At 33.6% G+C, this 18,714-nt stretch overlaps 5 protein-coding genes across 8 annotated transcripts in view; 3 read left to right on the top strand and 2 right to left on the bottom strand.

Annotated features, from left to right (window-relative positions):
* Nucleotides 1-8: 8 nt before the first annotated feature.
* On the bottom strand, nucleotides 9-3,075 carry LOC119671993 (protein SPT2 homolog). The gene is made up of 4 exons (XM_038082936.1): nucleotides 2,871-3,075; nucleotides 1,312-2,680; nucleotides 1,002-1,214; nucleotides 9-890 (listed from the first exon to the last, which is right to left on the bottom strand). The coding sequence occupies exons 1-4, from the start codon at nucleotides 2,946-2,948 to the stop codon at nucleotides 811-813; spliced, it is 1,740 nt and encodes a 579-aa protein (XP_037938864.1). The 5' UTR covers nucleotides 2,949-3,075; the 3' UTR covers nucleotides 9-810.
* Nucleotides 3,076-4,682: 1,607 nt separating this feature from the next.
* On the top strand, nucleotides 4,683-7,948 carry LOC119671991 (LIM domain-containing protein jub). Of its 2 annotated transcripts, XM_038082934.1 has the most exons (9): nucleotides 4,683-5,562; nucleotides 5,625-5,986; nucleotides 6,044-6,425; nucleotides 6,512-6,547; nucleotides 6,661-6,798; nucleotides 6,852-7,021; nucleotides 7,082-7,144; nucleotides 7,196-7,361; nucleotides 7,432-7,948. In XM_038082934.1, exons 1-9 carry the CDS (start codon nucleotides 5,067-5,069, stop codon nucleotides 7,677-7,679), a joined length of 2,061 nt encoding a protein of 686 aa, XP_037938862.1. In that variant the 5' UTR covers nucleotides 4,683-5,066; the 3' UTR covers nucleotides 7,680-7,948. The 2 variants fall into 2 exon arrangements, with proteins under 2 accessions (XP_037938862.1, XP_037938863.1); XM_038082935.1 differs by lacking the exon at nucleotides 6,512-6,547 and having other exon boundaries at nucleotides 4,684-5,562.
* A 479-nt stretch (nucleotides 7,949-8,427) lies between these two features.
* On the bottom strand, nucleotides 8,428-12,824 carry LOC119671990 (nuclear pore complex protein Nup93-1-like). 2 transcript variants are annotated; one of them, XM_038082932.1, is made up of 13 exons: nucleotides 12,596-12,824; nucleotides 11,810-12,221; nucleotides 11,569-11,749; nucleotides 11,325-11,504; nucleotides 11,011-11,258; nucleotides 10,720-10,953; nucleotides 10,514-10,655; nucleotides 10,093-10,456; nucleotides 9,758-10,004; nucleotides 9,573-9,696; nucleotides 9,027-9,153; nucleotides 8,669-8,973; nucleotides 8,476-8,595 (listed from the first exon to the last, which is right to left on the bottom strand). In XM_038082932.1, exons 2-13 carry the CDS (start codon nucleotides 11,968-11,970, stop codon nucleotides 8,476-8,478), a joined length of 2,433 nt encoding a protein of 810 aa, XP_037938860.1. In that variant the 5' UTR covers nucleotides 11,971-12,221; nucleotides 12,596-12,824. The 2 variants fall into 2 exon arrangements, with proteins under 2 accessions (XP_037938861.1, XP_037938860.1); XM_038082933.1 differs by lacking the exon at nucleotides 12,596-12,824 and having other exon boundaries at nucleotides 8,428-8,595; nucleotides 11,810-11,970.
* Nucleotides 12,825-12,870: 46 nt separating this feature from the next.
* On the top strand, nucleotides 12,871-17,508 carry LOC119671989 (dosage compensation regulator). 2 transcript variants are annotated; one of them, XM_038082930.1, is made up of 5 exons: nucleotides 12,871-13,101; nucleotides 13,162-13,651; nucleotides 14,190-14,511; nucleotides 14,576-15,790; nucleotides 15,844-17,508. In XM_038082930.1, exons 1-5 carry the CDS (start codon nucleotides 13,026-13,028, stop codon nucleotides 17,419-17,421), a joined length of 3,681 nt encoding a protein of 1,226 aa, XP_037938858.1. In that variant the 5' UTR covers nucleotides 12,871-13,025; the 3' UTR covers nucleotides 17,422-17,508. The 2 variants fall into 2 exon arrangements, with proteins under 2 accessions (XP_037938858.1, XP_037938859.1); XM_038082931.1 differs by lacking the exons at nucleotides 12,871-13,101; nucleotides 13,162-13,651 and adding an exon at nucleotides 13,973-14,064.
* Nucleotides 17,509-18,135: 627 nt separating this feature from the next.
* LOC119671985 (E3 ubiquitin-protein ligase highwire) overlaps nucleotides 18,136-18,714 on the top strand; it is a 71,238-nt gene continuing 70,659 nt past the window's right edge. The window contains exon 1 of the mRNA XM_038082926.1: nucleotides 18,136-18,400. Coding sequence (XP_037938854.1) covers nucleotides 18,330-18,400 — 71 coding nt within the window. The 5' untranslated portion in view covers nucleotides 18,136-18,329. The remainder of the gene's footprint in view (nucleotides 18,401-18,714) is intronic.

Here is an 18,714-nt window from a genome sequence, read left to right as displayed (position 1 = left end):
GTAAATATTTATAACAAATTTGTTTAGTGATTTTTTATTTCTCACTTGTAACCAGACGTACCCCGCGTAAGCGATATAGTTAGAAAATATTCTAAAGCGTTTTTTAATTGATTTATATTTATTTCTGTACATTGCCTTTTTTTGAATCGACACGTTTCATCCAAAGGTTTTACTATTTTTCCTAAATATATTTTTCTAATAGTTTCTAATAATGCTTCTTCAAAATTAGCTTCTGTCGCTGAAGAACTAATCTTTGAGTGTAAATCTCTTTTCATGGTTTGGAATTTGTTTGTAGCAAAATTCACCATTTTCAATTAAGGTCGACATATACTCATTGTTGTTAAAACCCATTTCATGAATATATTCTTGGGTTCATGACGAAAGCAATCGTCTCTATTGAAAAGTAACTCCGGGAGGTAGATCATACCACACATGTACACTCGGTTATTAGGTCGTTAGAGCAGTATTCATGACCGAATGTAAACGTTTTACAAATAAAATGTACAATTCATTCCTGGCTCACTTCACGGTTTTCGTGGTTTTTGAAACTAATTCTGTTAGGTGACATCATACCAATTAATGTGACATCGCACAGCGAGCAATTCTATGAATGTTCTAACAAGTTATTGACTTCCTCGTCCGTCTTCTGACATGAGTAATAAGAAAATGTTGATTGTATCATTTGTCCAATTTTAGATTAATTTATAGATTGTTACTATATGCAATAACATGGATATTCGACGTACACTGAAACTTCGCAAACAGAAGCAAAATTATTAGTAAAGAAAGCATTGAATTACTAATCTTTTCCTATAATTTTCGTTTCTTCATCATTTTCCGTTTTTTTTCTAAGGCTTCTTGACGCATATCTTCTAAATCTTCTTGTATACCTAAAAACGAAGAAATAAAAAATATAAATTAATTATTTTAAGTATTTATAATTATTCTGTATTTTAATACAATTCATGTCTTCCCCTCCTTTCGTCTGACTCTACACTTACCAATTTTTTTGCTAATATATTCTTCTCGTTGTACTTGAGCGTAATTCGATTCCATGGCAGCATCGTCAAAATCTTCATCTTTATACTTCGACTTGTCATAACCGAATATTGCGCGAATTTGTGATGAATAATCATCTTCACAGTCACCGTCATCAATAAAATCGTCCATTTCTGAGTCATATTCATCTTCATCATCATCATCTATTATACGTCCTAAAACAAAATTATTTTTATTTTTATTTTTATATAGTTTATATAATTTTTATCAATACTATATAAACAAATTTTACATGTTTTAAATAATACTTACTTTTAAGTGCTTGCGGTTTCGTCTTTGCACTGGTACTTCTCCGCACATCTGCAGGAGGGAACTGTCTAGTTTTTTGCACTGGAGAAGGAAATTGTCTAGGTTTTATTGCACTATTATCACGTGGGGGAAATTCCCTAGTTGGGCCACTATATGGTTTTTTACTAGCAGTATTTGTAGCAGGTTGTAAGTCTTTGGCACTGGTTTTACCACCCGATGTAGGCACATTGGACTGGTATGGTTTTTTTGTAAGTGATGATGTTTGTTTGGAATTTGTTGATATAATAGGTTTATTATTGTTAATTGATAAAGATTGTGCTGATGTAGAACTTGGTGCTGGACCTGGTTTGCTTGTCTTTTGCTGAGCTGCAGATTTATTTGTTGAGGAATTTGACATTTTATTAGTTGTCAATGTTACTTTGTTAGAAGCCGAGGCATTTGAAGGTTTACTGGATTGATTAAGTTTTGGTATGCGTCCATTTGATTCCATACGTGGTGTAGCTTCTTTACGATCCTTATTTGCACCACTGCCATGACTTTGACTTTTTTCAAACCGCTCTTTTGCTTTCTTTCGTTCTTCTAACTCCTGCTTCTCCTTAGACGTAAGCAAACGTTCGGGTTCTTTTTTTTTTATTTGAGGCAAAAGCTTAATTGGTTCATGTTGCTTTTTTTCTGCTAATTTCAGCAAAGCTTGGAAATCCATAGGCGGTGGAAGTGGTTTTCGGTTTTTGATCTTTTTTTGTTCTTCCTCACGTTTTTTACGTTCTTCCTCTCGGCGTTCAGCTTCCGGATCATATAATGATTTTGATGAAGAACTGATCCTTCCATTGATTTTGTTGGAATCTTGACTATCTAATGAAGCAACTGAGGAGGTAGTTCGATGACGCGTTAGGCCTTTCTTATCTTCCGTTTCTCTATTAATTGCTTCTTTAACACGCTCTTTAGTACCCGTAAGATCTTTCAACGACTGTGGACGAGAAGCTGATTGAAAGCTTTTATCTTCTTTAACATCCTTAACTTTTTCGATATAATTATGATAAAATGCATTAGCCGTGTGCGACACGTAGCCATAGTCGTCCTGATCAGGCTGATCAGGTCCTTGCATTGTAACCGCAGTGTGTTCCGTATTAACTGCATCATCTAATACCGATTTATTTGCTGACTTTGTAACCTTTAACATTTTTTTTATTTTATTTTTAGATTTTTCATCACGCATTGCTAGTAAGTTTTGTAAGTCTCTTTGTTTCTCTTTTTTGCGTTGCTCCTCCTCAGCCTCGCGTTTCTTTAAAAACTTTTGGATATTTTCTGATAATTTTTTAGCTTCTTTCGATTCCTTTTTTGGAGGTGCAAATTTTGTGCTATAATATTTGACCTGAAAAATTAAAAAAATTTATTAATGGATCATACCATATGGACACATAATTTTAAGTTCAATTTCATATTATTACTATTATTGAATAAATGTTATTTGTTTCCAAAAGATGATAAGTATGTACATTTATTAAAGACATACATACATATGCTATAGAAGAAGCAAATAATGTTTTTAAATAATTACTTACATTTTTTTGATCATTTTGGCTGTTCTTCTTTGCCACAGACAACAAAGCACAGAAATCCATTTTCGCTGAAGTTTCCATTTTAAATTCTTCACGGATAACAAAATATGAAACTTACAAGATCGATGAACAACTTAGTAAAATTAATGACAAGACTTTTTAACAAATATTTAATTGTGTTCAATAATCAGTGTTTCCTTTCCTTGACGAATTCGTTGTGAATCAATTTAACAAAAAAAATGAACTCATAAAAGGCTTACACTTGCAAGCATGGGTTGACGCCAACAGAATGACGTTGAAGCGATTTGTGAATTAAATAAATAGTCATGCAGGTAACGCAAAAGCAATTAGCCAAAATAAGTAATTAACAAAATATTTAAATTTGTTCTTCTATTTTATAAAGTATTCCCACACCATTTATATTCCGCAGCTACCTGCTAAGCCAGTCAAGCCATTGTTGTTTGTGTTATTAGTATGATCGGTGGATATTAGATGTGATTAACAGGTAAACGAAACATTTTTATTAGGTTAGTTTTGAAATCGAAGACGGTTTCTAACATTTATACTTTTCACGTTTTTTTTTAATTTTTTAACCACAAAACGTTGTTTTTAGAATTCATTAATAAAAACTGTTCAATTTCACATAATTGGCGATGAACAAAGAACTTGGGAAATACGACAATAGATTAATTCACTACATTATTTGACACCTATTTTTAAATTTGTGCTTGTTTAGATTTGACCAATTTTACTAAATACTCAAATCCAAGGAGTAAATTCTTTTTATTTTTTTATAAATAAAGTAGTAAATTAGTACATGAATGAGATAGAAATAATTTGTTTACGGTAACGTAATAATGATATAAAGTTTTGACCTTGAATATATAACATTTATGATACCAAACATTCATCATATGTTTTTTGGTTTACCGATCCTATATTTTCAATTTAATTAATTTTATTGTATTCTTGGAAGGTATAACATATCCTTTTTCTACATAAATATTTCACAACAAAAAATTTAAGACATAACGGAATATTACATTGTCTCTATCGATGGATTATATATCAATATTGTATGTTGATATACATGTACCAGAAAGATACTTGTTGCTATAGAGTTACGTGTACTAGAAAAATATTTATAGATATTTTATTTTATATTGTATTTTCTTTACTAAATAAAAAAATATTCAACCTATTTCATTCTTTGATATATGCTTATTTTGTTTATGTTAAAACTACTCTTGTATTGTTACGAATTTGCCCTTTTATAATTATTCTATTCCCTTTTGTATCTCTGGATTATCAACAAACACCAAAAGGAACCACGTTTTTTTAATTGTTAATAACTATTTAACTTTATTTACTCTTCGGAATGTGCCAAAGCAGCTCAAATTTGTTAATGCAAATTTGAACTCCAATCTACAAACTGAACTAAACTTCATCAAACTCCAACAACTTTTTCTGAAACAAATATCTAATATTAGTTTTTATTATTTCTATCAGTTTTTCAGTGTTGCTACGATTTGATATTTTTTAAACTAAATTTGTCACAGTATTTATTTATAAAGCATTCTTCAAAGAAAATTGTGTCGTTTGGAAAATGCAAAATTGTCTATATAAAATTAATATCCTATTCATACACACATATCTAGAGAGTCTTGTTTTGTTTGTTAGGCTCGATTCACATAGAGCTGTCGAATGTTTATTATTATGTATTTTTATTATTATGTAAACAAGAGCAACGTGTAAATTAACAATAACTAGTCACATTGACTAAGAAGAAGTTTTTCAATTTAATATAACAAGTAATATAACTTATCTAAAGTGGGCAATTTGTGTTAATAGCATTCAACAGTGAAGTTATTGTGAATGATCTTTCAAGCCATCCAACATAAATGTTAATCTATGAACACTGTCAAAAGCTCCGTTGGCAATGCTGTTAGCCATATGATTGGCGTTCTGAGAAAAATTTCGTCCTCAGTAAAGTTACATATAATTTTAAATTGATAAAATAGAAATACATAAGTAACATCTTAGAAGACCTAAGTAATACATCTGAAAACAGCATTTTAATATGTATCGGTTTAGATATTGAACATAAAGCTGATGTAATACCGATTATATTAATTAGAAATTAATTGCTATAATTTGGGTGGAGAACGTTTTTTTGTTCAACATTTTTATACATTGACAATGGCGAGGGCTCCGCAAACAACCAATTATGAAACTTTAATGCAAAGGCTGCGCATAAGTGATGGTTCAAAAACTCCAGGAGCTATAGAAAACTTTATACATGAGAACTCGCCACAACATCAACAAGTAACAGAAGAATATAAAATTTATGAGCGAAATAATATAATAGCCGCATCAAAATTTGCCACACCGAAAGCAATAGAACAATTAGCTAATAACACTGCAATCGTAAATTCTACGTCAAATACAACATATGAGCAACAAAAACATCAAAACTATTCCCCAGTTTATGAAAACTTAGACTTTTATGGCAATGTTAGCTCAAAATTTGATTCCATGCACAAACGTGCTCAGCCGCAAAGTCCTGCAAATGCAACCAATTCCTCAAAAAGTCATTATTTAGTAATGCAAGCAAGTAATAGTGGCCGCTATACGCATACACCAGTTCCTGAACACGATGTGGTGCCAATTTATGAAAACCTCATGCCACAATCTGGTAAACGTTAAAAATTATTTAATAAATAATATATCTTTTTTACCATTTTGTTTACTTTCTAGGGCAACGTGCTCAACCACAAGCTTCACCAGCAACAGCTACAATATATCAACACACCGATATTGCACCAAGTGTAGGTAATATTTCAAATACAGTGCCTCATCATGCTCGAGGTAATTCAGGTCTTGATATGTCATCATTACTTGCATCGCCTATACATCGACGTAGTACATCAAATTCATCGTTAAAATCAGCTGCAATACCAACGGCAGTTGGCACATTACCGTTTCCAGCACAACGTTATCGGAATTTATCATTGCCCAGCCCATTGGGAAATGCATCACCGTCGTCTCCTTCAAAATCAGTGTCGAGTGTAGGATCAAATGACTACAAACTGTTGCAACATACACCAATAAAAAATTTGGTATTTTATATTCGAAATTATTTTTGTTATATGTATTGAAACGATATTTTTACATAGCAACATCCCATTCCAACATATCCTCCCAGTATTAATGCGGCTGTAAATCCAAATTATATTGAAGATATTAACAGTTCAGATTATGTTTGCATGACGGCAAATCTTAATCGTACACCAACGAAACTTGCAGTAAATACTGCAACGATGGCACAACACACAAATCCACAAAACGATGCTCCAAAAAAACTGCCATTATATACCTCAAATTGCCCAAACAAAGAAATAAACATGGCAATAGAAGATTGCAATCCTACCGAAATCAATGACAGTAGAGCTATAGATACAGTCTTACCGCAAACACTTAACAGTTCCATTGCTGTGGGAAATAGTGGAAGCAATGTGCCCACAACAACTTCACCTACTCCATCTCAGAATAGTACAGGTAGGAATAAGAACATAACTTTGTATAATTGAATGGTGTTGGATTTTAACAAATGATATTTTTGCATTTAACATAAAAATTATTAGTCCAAGCAAACATCAATAGCACAACAACGAGAAGAGGTAATAAATTAAAGATAGATTACAAACAATAATATTATTATAGTTATTTTATGTTTTAGTTTTAATAAAATTTATTTTTAAAATTAATGAATTATTTATGTATTACTTTGAAGGACTCTCGAAGAATTTATTGCCATACAGTGTTACACAGAGATCGGCTGGGCCGACAGAAGCTCAACGCAAAATTGAGGAATTGACACGTCAGCTAGAAGAAGAAATAGAGCAAAGTGAAGAGCATGGAGAATACTTTGGTAGGTCTTAATAAAATTGAAAATCAAACTTAATATTGAATTGTTTATTTCAGGAATATGTCACACTTGTGGTGACAAAGTAAAGGGAGCCGGACAGGCATGCCAGGCAATGGGAAATCTATATCACACAAATTGTTTTATTTGTTGTTCTTGTGGACGTGCACTACGCGGCAAAGCGTTCTACAATGTCCACGGTCGCGTATACTGTGAAGAAGATTATATGGTAAGAAAATTATATTCTTATCAGAATATTTTGCACTATTCCCTTCTTTTATCTTTTTAGTACTCTGGTTTTCAGCAAACTGCTGAAAAATGTGCAATATGCGGTCATCTTATCATGGAAATGGTATTTTTTTTTAAAAAAAGGTAAATCTAGTTTTTAATTTTTTAAATATAGATTTTGCAAGCTATGGGCAAGTCATACCATCCAGGTTGTTTCCGTTGCTGCATCTGCAATGAATGCTTAGATGGGGTGCCATTTACAGTAGATGTGGATCATAAAATTTACTGCGTTAATGATTATCATCGTATGTTTGCTCCAAAGTGTGCAAGTTGCGGCAAAGGTAACTAACCATTTTGCGATTTATGTGAAGATCGAAGATCAGTTTGTAATGAGAACATTGCTTTTTTAAGGCATTACACCAGTCGAAGGTACAGACGAAACTGTGCGTGTTGTTTCCATGGACAAAGACTTCCATGTGGACTGTTATATATGTGAAAAATGCGGTATGCAATTAACTGATGAACCGGACAAACGTTGTTATCCATTAGATGGACGTTTGTTGTGTCGCACATGTCATTTACAACGTCTGACTTTGCAATCTTCACCACATGCAAGACATCAGGAGCCTGTCTGTGCCTCTTATCAGTTTATGGGCTAAACTTCAAGTGAAGCATATTGAAGTCACAAATCTACTAAGACAAAACTATGCAATATTCCTCATATTTTATAATAAAAAAAAGTTTTTTATGTAGTTTAGAAAACGTTAAGTAATACCTTACTTAATAACACTTTGACTTTAAATTTAATAATAATTAAGATAATATTTTACTTTAAATAAAAGACACACATTTACAGATCTTAATATTAAATGTAATACTTAAAATTTTATAAAATGAATTAAATACTCAATAAATTTATATAAAATTCTATACAAAGCCTGTGGCACTTACTGAACAAATCAAACTTCGTCAACGAAGTAAATTTCAAAAAACTAATAAAACTGCCATTTGGAATGTGCGTCTTAACAACAAAAACAAACTTAAAATGTAGTTATTTGTACACAAAATATTTGTAAATATAATAGAACCATCGAAGTTTATAGTTATCAATAACTGTGACCATAGATCTATTGTTTCTAACACTCTCAGACAGTAAATAATGTAAGTTTTAAGCTGTACGTGCCTTGAATCAAAAACGTACATATTATTTACCCTTTCCATTTCATTGTGTCCATTTTAAATATATAATGAACAATCATAAATAAAAAGTGTAGGTATAGAGCGAGCAGTTTTTCCGCAATACCTTGTAAAATAAGGAACATTTTTTATTAAAAAACGATCATATATGTTCCTTTCCGTTGAACTCTCACAAGGTTTCATTTACAATAAACAAGGAGAACCAGAATATGTACTGTAAAAATTTATTAATAATAAAAATGAAAAACAAAATAAAACTCAGTGCATCATTATTTCTGTCTGAATAAGACGCTTATTTGTGTCTCCGGGCATGCGGTACGGGACGGTTGCCGCCATATTTGTAATTGCTTTCGCACTCTGTCGTAGATGATGCAATTGCTGTGGTCACATGGAGGCAGAACAGAATAATTTTTTTTAGAATAATTTAAATCGTAGAAATCAAAATGCTTACATTATCACGAGTGGAGTCCAACATATTGCTTTCCTTATTTTTTATAGTCTTATATTGTGTGAATAGAATGTCCATTGTAGCCAGTAGTATATCAGGAAACACTTTACATATTTCACCGCTTAAACGCCTAAAGTTGTTGATGCATTCATCAAGGTCATTCATCGACATTGGCACTAGTTTGGTCTTACTTAAAATTTCTAATGCGATTTGATAATTTTGCTCATGATAATAATCGAAGAAAGTAACCAAATCGTTAAGCAAATTAAAAGTGTGCAGCATTTGACCATCACAATCAACGTGACTTCCTAAATTGAAACAATATAATTTTTTGTTTATTTACAAAACTTATTGACCTTACCGCGTATACGATTGCTGAACTCTGCTGCCTTTATTGCCAACCTCTCACGTAACGAGCCTTTCTTGGAAACTTCCTGTACAACTTGGGACAACATAACGCAAATGTAACGAATCACCTGACCTTGTAACTAAAATGAAATTAATACATTTTATATAAGTAGCCATAACTACTGCAATTAGAATGGGTCACAATGCAGGTGAGAAATTCTACGAAGACTTGAGATACAGTCCCAATTGGAAGTGAAAACTTTAATTTACTTTGACCCAGACTAGTTTCAAATAGAAGTTGTCTTAATTTTTAACATTCCTATCGCACACACTTCCGGGGCCCCTACAATTCCACTACACTAAATGTCTTCATTTCCAATGAAGTTACATTGAATAAGATTTAGTGTAAGGCATAGTACACCGGTACACCGGTTTTGTGAGAATATGTTGTTCCCAAATAATATAGAGATGGACGGACGAATCTTGAAAACTTTTATTTACTCTACGCCTGTTTTGAATGAATTTTATACAAAGCATAGAATTTGCTAATCAGTCTTACCCCTCCTATATCAAACAATGCGATAGCATCCTCGAACATGCCTTTCCGAACCAATTCCTGCGCTACCATGCTAGCAGCTTTACGAGTATCAAAATCAACACATTCGAATTTTTCAAAGAGACCGCTGAAAAATTTATTTCATTTTTAAATTATACTTCCGAAAAAAGCTGTACATTTGCGCTTACCCTGAAACTATACCATTGGGCTGCATCGTTCCAAATAACATGTCGTAGCTACGGCACTCAATTGCTAAATCCCTTACGCACACCAAAAACAAATTACATCCTTCAGGATCTTTAAGATTGCGTAGAAAAAAGAAATATTGGAGTGCTTCTGCGGGGTCAGTGATTTCAAATTTTTTGGCATATAGCATAACCAAACGTGCCATATTTAATCGACGCATTGGAATAGGATCTTCAATGTCAACAGACACTAAAATAAAACATTGAATGAGACAACAATATGACACCAAAAAACGCAATTTTAGATTCACTCGAAAACAGTAGACTCTCTGACTTACATAGTGGTTCTTGTACATTACGTGGACCTGCAATTAAACACATTTCGTTCAATGCCAATGCAATATGAACGGCATGTGTGCGATATTGTTCTGTGCGTGCCAGAAATTCGATAGCTGCTTCAAATTGTCCAGTCAAAGCCAATACTTGGAAATAAAGATGACGTTGCTCGTTAGCATTAAAATATGTTTCACCGTATTTTTCCAAAATCGTAGTCTGCAGGCCCGAGTATGTCAAAACTTCTGTATTATCAGCAGATACATCTGAACGCAAAATTGACAACTGAATCCATAAGAAGTCATCGGTAGTCTTGGCGACTTCCGAGTGTTGCTCATTTACATCGCAACCAGCGATTATACAATACACCTAGAAAGACATGTATACGTAAGTTTATAGTCGTACTATTATATTAAGTAAGCATACAGCCTTCTTATATGGATCTGTGGAATTCTTGATTTTATTACAATAGTGCAATTTTAATTGACCTTCCAGCTTGGAATTGATTTTCTGCTCAGGCTTATTAATTTTATCTTCAAGCACCTGTACAAAGTCTTCATGTCCCGCACTAGAAAAAATCCACCCACTCATGGAAATTTGATTTAAATAATTTTTACATACGGTTTACTTACCCTCCAAGCTGCATACACCGCAGAGCGGATGGCAAATCTCCACAGCGTAAACAATAATAAACCATTGGCCATAAAGGCTTTCCTTCGATAGTTGCATCTTGTAAGCCAATCCAGTTACCTTGATTGAATGTTAAGCCAACAAAGGAAGAAACAAGATTAAAAGTACTGGGTACCCCACCGCGCTGAGCTTCACGTAGATTTCCACTTATGATTGTTGTCATATAAAGCTTATATCTACAGAAATTATTAGTAGCTTTCTTGTTTGATTGATATTATTTTAAAGTACCTTACCTGTTTTCTAGATATTTTTTAGCCTGATCTACAAACTGATGTATTTGTAGGCGACTTTGAATAGGGTCCCGCGTACGCGAAATAGCAGACACATTTACCATATACTTCATAATTTCCCAGATTTCATTCACTTTTTGATCTTCAAAACTCCCCGCTACTTTGGCAAATATCTGTACTAAATTCGGACGACAGCCTCCTTTAATAATTATCGAATTATATTCGAATACCTCACGTGCGTACGCCATTTCCTTTGAATATTTAAAGTTTTCATTTTTATTGTAAAATTGTAAAGAAACATTTTAAGTGATAGATACCGTGCGGTTCAAGTTTGAACGCATGCTTGAATTCTCTAAAAGTATTGATTGCTCCGGCACTTTTTGCAGATCAACCCAATTTTGCGATGGTCCAACTAAAGAATTTAATATGTTGATTTTTTCTTGCCGCCACTCAGCTTTGATGTTTTCCCATCTTCGTCTTTGTGCAGCTTCGTTCGACTAAAAGAATTTAGTGTTCAAAGTTACAAGTATTGCTTGCCTAGTATGCTCATAGAATACTTACACTTTTATGGACTTCTTCTATAATGGATAAAATTGCATTTTCCTTCTCATTTTTGAGAAAACTTTGTATATCAGTATCGGCAATTGGATCTAAAGGCTCGAACGTTTTTTGTGTGTTGAGCGATTCTAATTTTTGCGTTAACTTAGGTAGATCGATACCCTTGGAACCGAGTAATATATGTCTGTAATCCAAATTTAATAAAAAATACATATTTTGTATGGCTTAACATATCTTAACTTACGCTTGTATATCTTGTGCTCCAGTCTGTGTCACACGAGAATGCAATTCCTCTGTTGCCTCTAACACCTGTGATATGGTCCGTTCGACACGAGGCAGTTCTTCGGAGTCCTGTGTTTCATTTGTAAGCCGTTGGGCTTGTTGCAGTAATGTATTAAAATCCATAGTGCAAGCACTTTTATGTGTTTAATTCAGAATACACAAAAAATATTATTTCTTTACCAATGAAACTGTAAAATTTGTGTGCAGACAAAACGCGCCGCTTTTACAAAATTGACAGCGCAAGTGCTTCCAACTTTACCTATTCTAAAAAAAGCCAACCATCCACATATGGGCACGGCAAACACATACATAATTTTATTCTAGACAGGTGCATTCTTCTTCCCTGAATGCTCCAATAGAACAACTTCTGGTTGCTTAAGAATATGTTTTAAAATTATAAAAATGAATTTATTAACGATGAAGAGATGGATATATCAAAAATTTTAAATATTTGGTGAATGTGCCGATCTCTTTGTATCCTTTTTATATCACTAAGTTCTTTCGGTGGCTCGCATCTGTAGCAGAAAACAACAATTTGCTTGCCATAGTTACTTAAATGTATGCTATCTCTATCTAAGTGGAAAGAAAATATTTGACAGATTACAACAGTGATATATAGACCAGTATATGTTTTTTGCCACACTTGCGAGCCACCGAAAACGCCTATTCTTAACATTGCTTTTAATTAATAATTCATTTTTATTTTAATTTATTGATTGATTTTTATAAAAAAAAAGGTTTGCTTTACTTATATGCACATATGCAAGATTTTCTGTTTGTGAAAACAACACATTTCCCGAGGTACAAATACACCGGTTCTTATGCCGGAACTTGAACCGACATATTGTTTTTTCTCTCAATCTCAATTTTATAATTTGTATTGAAAACAACAACAATTTTACTCATGCCGTGTTCGGGACACTACATAACATGACCCTTAATCGTATTATGTCAAAACTCTCAGAAATGACAACTGCCTATGATTATTTCTTTAAAGTATTTAAATGTTGGCAACTATGTTTCTGTTCTAAGCTTGTTTAGTTCGTTCGATGTGTATCCATACTTTTTCACCAAGAACAAAAAATTTGCATTAAATTTGTTGGAAAAAAATAAACTATCACAAATAATTAATAAAACATTTTTTTAGATATAAAATTTATAATAACCAATTTATTAAAATGGATGTGAAATCATTTTTACATGAATGGTGTGCAAAACAGAAAACGGAGCCGGTATTTAATATTCGCCCGACAGGTAGGTGGATAAAATTTGTGGAGTAATCAATATTTCATTCCTTTGATTATAACAACACAGGGCCAAAACATCGTCAGCGCTTTTTGTGTGAAGTACGTGTAAATTCGTATCCGTATGTGGCGGCAGGTAATTCAACTAATAAAAAGGATGCAGAGAAAAATGCTTCTCGCGATTTTCTCAATTATCTTGTAAGAACCAACAAGATAAAACCTTCTGATGTTCCTGCCGATGTAGGTGTATCTACCACCGATACTGGAGGCTCTGCAGGCGATAATGCACAGCGGCCACAAGTTTTTGAAGGTGGAATGGGTCCACAAGATTTGGGACGAGCTTATCGTCCCTTAAATCGCAATAATAGAGACGGTGATACTTTTTTCGACCAAGCACAACAGCAAGAGGAAATGAAAGAAGCTGAATCATTCGATGTCAATGCAGCTATACATGGAAATTGGACAATTGAAAATGCTAAGGCCAAATTACATCAGTTCATGCAAATGAATAAAATAACTGCTGACTATAAGTATACCCCAGTTGGTCCCGATCATTCTAGGTATGTGAAGTAAAGTCAAAATTTGTATCATAAAAGCTCATTCGGTTGATTTAAAGTCCTAAATAAACCGAAAAAGCATTTGAATAACAATTTCTCAACGTGCGGTGGTGGTCCTTTTAAACAGTAATTACGATGTCCCCAATTTTATACAAGTCTTTCTCTATTGCAGAAAATTTTATAAAAATAATTGAATTTTGAATCAATTGAAGTATCTAAATCTAACACTCTGTAGTGATATACATAGTGTTAGTTGCTTTCATAGATAGTCATATTTATTTTTATTTATATATTTTATTTTGTTTAAAGAACATTTGCAGTAAGCTAAGTTTAAACAGCGATATACTAGTGTATAAAACAAGCATGTTTTAAGGGACCACCACTTCTAAAGTATATAATATCACATTTTCTTAGTGGTAAGTAATTGTGAAAATTAATGCTATATTATAGTTTTATATATTAAATTACCATAATGCAGCATTTAAATAACGTATTAAATTTCCTATACAAGATACTAATATTTAAAAGCATATTTTTCTAGGAGTTTTATGGCAGAATTGAATCTATATGTGAAAGTACTCAGACGCAATATTACAGCACGTGAAACGGGATCCAATAAGCAATCAGCTAGCAAATCTTGTGCATTATCCTTAGTGCGGCAGCTCTTCCATTTGGGCGTTATAGAAGCTTTCTCTGGTACTCTTAAGAAAAGAAAGGATGATGAGGAATTAAAACCATATCCAGTTAAAATAAATCCTGAACTGATGAAAAACGTTCAGGAAGTGATTGATGGGTTAAACTTAAAAACCATGAAGACTGACAACGTTAAATTTGAGCCCGAATCAAGTGGATTTAGTTTATCTGTAGGTCGTATAAATATTTTTTTATAAAAACATATAAAAACTTATGGTTTTTATAAAATTGTAGATCAATAATGTTCCCGAACATGGTCAGCTTCAAAATATTGATCAAGATACTTCAGGTTCTGTTATACCATGGGCCCCTCCTCAGCCAAATTGGAACGCTTGGACTGCAAGCAATATTGATGAAGGCTATTTGGCAACAGCTTCACTTGATGACCTATCTTATGACTTAGAAAATGATCAGAAAAATAAACGTCTTAATAACGTTCAATATCAAGAATTTGTACAGTTTCGGAATAACTTACCAATTTCATCTATGCGTGACAAAATCATGGAAACAATTAATGATAATCCGGTTGTGATTATACGTGGAAACACTGGTTGCGGTAAAACTACCCAGATAGCCCAATACATTTTAGAGGATTATATTGGTTCCGGACAAGGTGCTTTGTGTAATATATACATAACTCAGCCACGTCGTATATCTGCAATATCCGTAGCTGAGCGTATTGCAATCGAACGCTCTGAAAACTTAGGAGAATCAGTTGGATATTCAGTACGCTTTGAAACAACCATGCCCCGTGCCTATGGTAGCATACTTTTCTGCACTGTGGGTGTATTGTTACGTAAATTGGAAGCAGGCTTGCGTGGTATATCGCATATCATTGTCGATGAAATACATGAACGGGATGTGAATAGCGATTTTTTATTAGTTATTTTACGTGATATGGTACATACTTATCCTGAAATCCGTGTTATTCTTATGTCTGCTACTATAGACACTACATTATTTTCCGATTATTTTGGAAAATGTCCCATTATTGAAGTTCCCGGTCGAGCATTTCCGGTGCAACAATACTTTTTAGAGGATTGTATAGAAATGACCAGGTTTGTACCCTCGCCTGAGTCGAAGAAAAATCGGAAGGATCGTGATGAAGAAGATGTTGCAGGAAATAGCGGGGAGGGTACAGAACAAAATTTAAACAAAGTCTGTGATCAAAAATATTCCCAGCAAACAAGAAATACAATGGCGTTATTATCAGAATCGGAATGTCCCTTTGAACTTATTGAAGCCCTTTTATTATGTATTAAGTCAAAGAATATCCCTGGCGCAGTGTTAATATTTCTACCTGGATGGAATTTGATATTTGCTTTAATGAAGTATTTACAAAATACGCAATTCGGCGGTCCCGAATTTCGTATTCTGCCATGTCATTCGCAGATTCCGAGAGAAGAACAAAGAAAAGTATTCGAACCTGTTCCAAATGGCGTTACTAAGGTAAGAAATTTTATTTAACTAATTGTTTATATAAAAATAACAAATTTTTTCAGATTATCCTTTCAACAAATATAGCGGAAACTTCTATCACCATAGATGACATAGTTTTCGTGATCGATATGTGTAAAGCACGTTTAAAGATGTTTACTTCTCACAACAATCTTACTAGTTACGCCACTGTCTGGGCGAGCAAAACAAACTTAGAACAGCGTAAAGGTCGAGCAGGTCGCGTTCGTCCAGGATTTTGCTTTACTCTATGTTCCAGAGCACGTTTTGAAAAACTAGATGAACAACTTACCCCCGAAATGTTCCGCACTCCACTACATGAATTAGCACTGTCTATAAAACTATTACGTTTGGGCTCGATACGTCATTTTCTATCAAAAGCATTGGAACCTCCGCCGTTAGATGCTGTGATTGAAGCAGAGGTTTTATTAAGAGATATGCGTTGTTTAAACAATAAAGACGATCTTACAAGCTTAGGGCGTATACTTGCGCGTTTGCCGATTGAACCACGGCTTGGAAAAATGCTAATACTTAGTACTGTTTTCGATTGCGCAGACGTATCTAGTAGTATGGCATCGTATTCAAGCACTTTTTCGGAAATATTTGCATTAGATATCGGTCAACGGCGTTTGGCCAATCACCAGAAAGCGCTGAGTGGACGCAAATGTTCAGATCATGTTGCTATGATTGTAGCATCACAAATGTGGCAAAATGCCAAAAATCGCGGCGAAAGTGAAGAAATACGTTTTTGCGAATACAAGGGCTTACAGTTATCGACAATGGTGATTATGGCTGAAGCTAAGAATCAATTATTAGATTTGCTACAGCAAACAGGTTTTCCAGAAGAAAGTATGATGTCATACAAAGTCGATGCTAATGCAGAAGATGACATGAAATTAGATATGGCAACTGCTTTACTTTGTCTTGGACTATATCCAAATGTTTGTTACCATAAAGAAAAACGTAAGGTCTTAACAACGGAATCTAAGGCAGCTTTATTTCATAAGACGTCGGTAAATTGTAGTAATTTGGCGGTTACGTTCCCCTATCCATTTTTTATATTCGGCGAGAAGATAAGAACTCGTGCAGTATCATGCAAACAGATGACTATGGTGTCGCCACTGCATCTTTTCTTGTTTGGAAGTCGCAAAATTGATTACGTAAGCAACAATGTAGTTAGACTAGATAATTGGTTAAATTTTGAAATAAACCCACAATATGCTGCTATGTTAGCTGCACTGAAACCAGCAATAGAGGATCTTGTATCTCTTGCATGTGACCAGCCTGATGAGATTCTACAATTGGATCCGGAACATTCAAAACTAGTGCAGGTAATTAAGGATCTTTGCGTTATGACTGCGGGCGATTATAACATAAAGCGAGAAGAAGGTATTATGCCGTTTCAAAGCCGTGGGAATTTTAGTAGTCGTGGTGGTGGCGATAGTTTTTCTGCAGCAAAACGTGGACGTATGGATTCCAGACTATCATCATTCAATAATAATGGTGATAATTATACAGGTGGAAATTACATGGGTGGAAACTACACGAGTGGTGGCAGTGGAGGGTATTATCGTGGAACTAATAAATGGGGTCATTATGGACGAGGTAGAAATCGCAGAATCTAAATACTTAAATACATTAATTTCATTTTTGCTAATATAAACACATCTAAATTGTAATCTATATAAATAATTGTTTTGTGCTTAAAAAAATATATTAAATGAATTAAAATGATAGTTTTTGTTTCGTTAAGCAGAGTTTAATCAAAATTGTAGTTATTTTGGTCCTCCCAATCGCTTACCTAATAATTTTGCTACGCCTCTTGCCTCACCTCATCCCCTTTCAGGTTAACCTTTTCCACAAACCATTTTGCAAAACTAAGAAATCTAAATATTAAATTTTATCGATTAATGTTGGATAGCTGAATGGATTCTCAGCACTCGCAGTTCATTGACTCAAATATTTCATTATTTATTCCTAAGAGCCGGTTTCATTGGGTTTTAGCATTGAGTAAAAATATAATATTTTTACGCAATGGTTGTAGTCACTGTTTACTGCTTTTTTTGCTTTGCCACCAAAAAACTGCATATAAAAGAACGTAAATTTCACATACATAAAAATGTAAACAAAAGTCGGCTGTTTAGATGCATTGTAGAGTGGAAAAAGCCGCTAAGTGTCACACAATTTCTCATCCCCTACTAGAATCCCGAAAAGTGATGGCTTTTTATTTAGTACTGGTAACATTTGGCATGCATACCAAATGAGAGCAGTTATCCTTTGTTAGTTTGCGGCCACTTCGGACGAGTTAAAAAGTCGTGCGTTAAAAATTTAATTTTTTTCGGGAAAAAGTTAATAAAAATAATAACTTGTACATTTTTAAGTTCATGAAATGGTTTTGTAAAGCTTGAGTATAAAATACTAGTGAAATTTGGAAGACACTAATAAAAAACAGAATGTGAAATTTTTGCTTGCGGCAAAGTGTGTTGAAAAATCAATAATTCTCAGACGGTCTTTTAATCCAATAGTCTGAAAAATGGTGCGAATAACTGATCCAATGAAATATGGAGATCATTTTTATGAATTGTACACTAACAATACCCGCAGGTAAAAAATTATTTCAAAAAAATTGAAATATTTTTTTCTTGAAAAATTTGTTTGCGAAAAATCGATTATGAAAATTTCAACCCTCTTCGCGGGGAGAAAACTGCTCTCACACATACATGCAAAGCATTCAGCAAATGTCAAAAACAGCTGTTTCGAGAGAGCGGTGCATCTGCTGCTATTTGTTTACTTTCGTAATGCCGTGGGTTTGTTTACAAATAATAATATATGTCAAGGGCAAGAGAGTAACGAACAAATTGACAAAAGTGAGGGCATTGACTTTGCTGTCGACTGGTAAAAATACGCAGGATTAAATT

The sequence above is a fragment of the Teleopsis dalmanni genome, chromosome 1 (genome assembly GCF_002237135.1).
Source record: "Teleopsis dalmanni isolate 2A chromosome 1, ASM223713v2, whole genome shotgun sequence".
In the NCBI taxonomy this organism is placed as follows: domain Eukaryota; kingdom Metazoa; phylum Arthropoda; class Insecta; order Diptera; family Diopsidae; genus Teleopsis; species Teleopsis dalmanni.
This window is presented reverse-complemented; position numbering and strand designations above follow the sequence as displayed.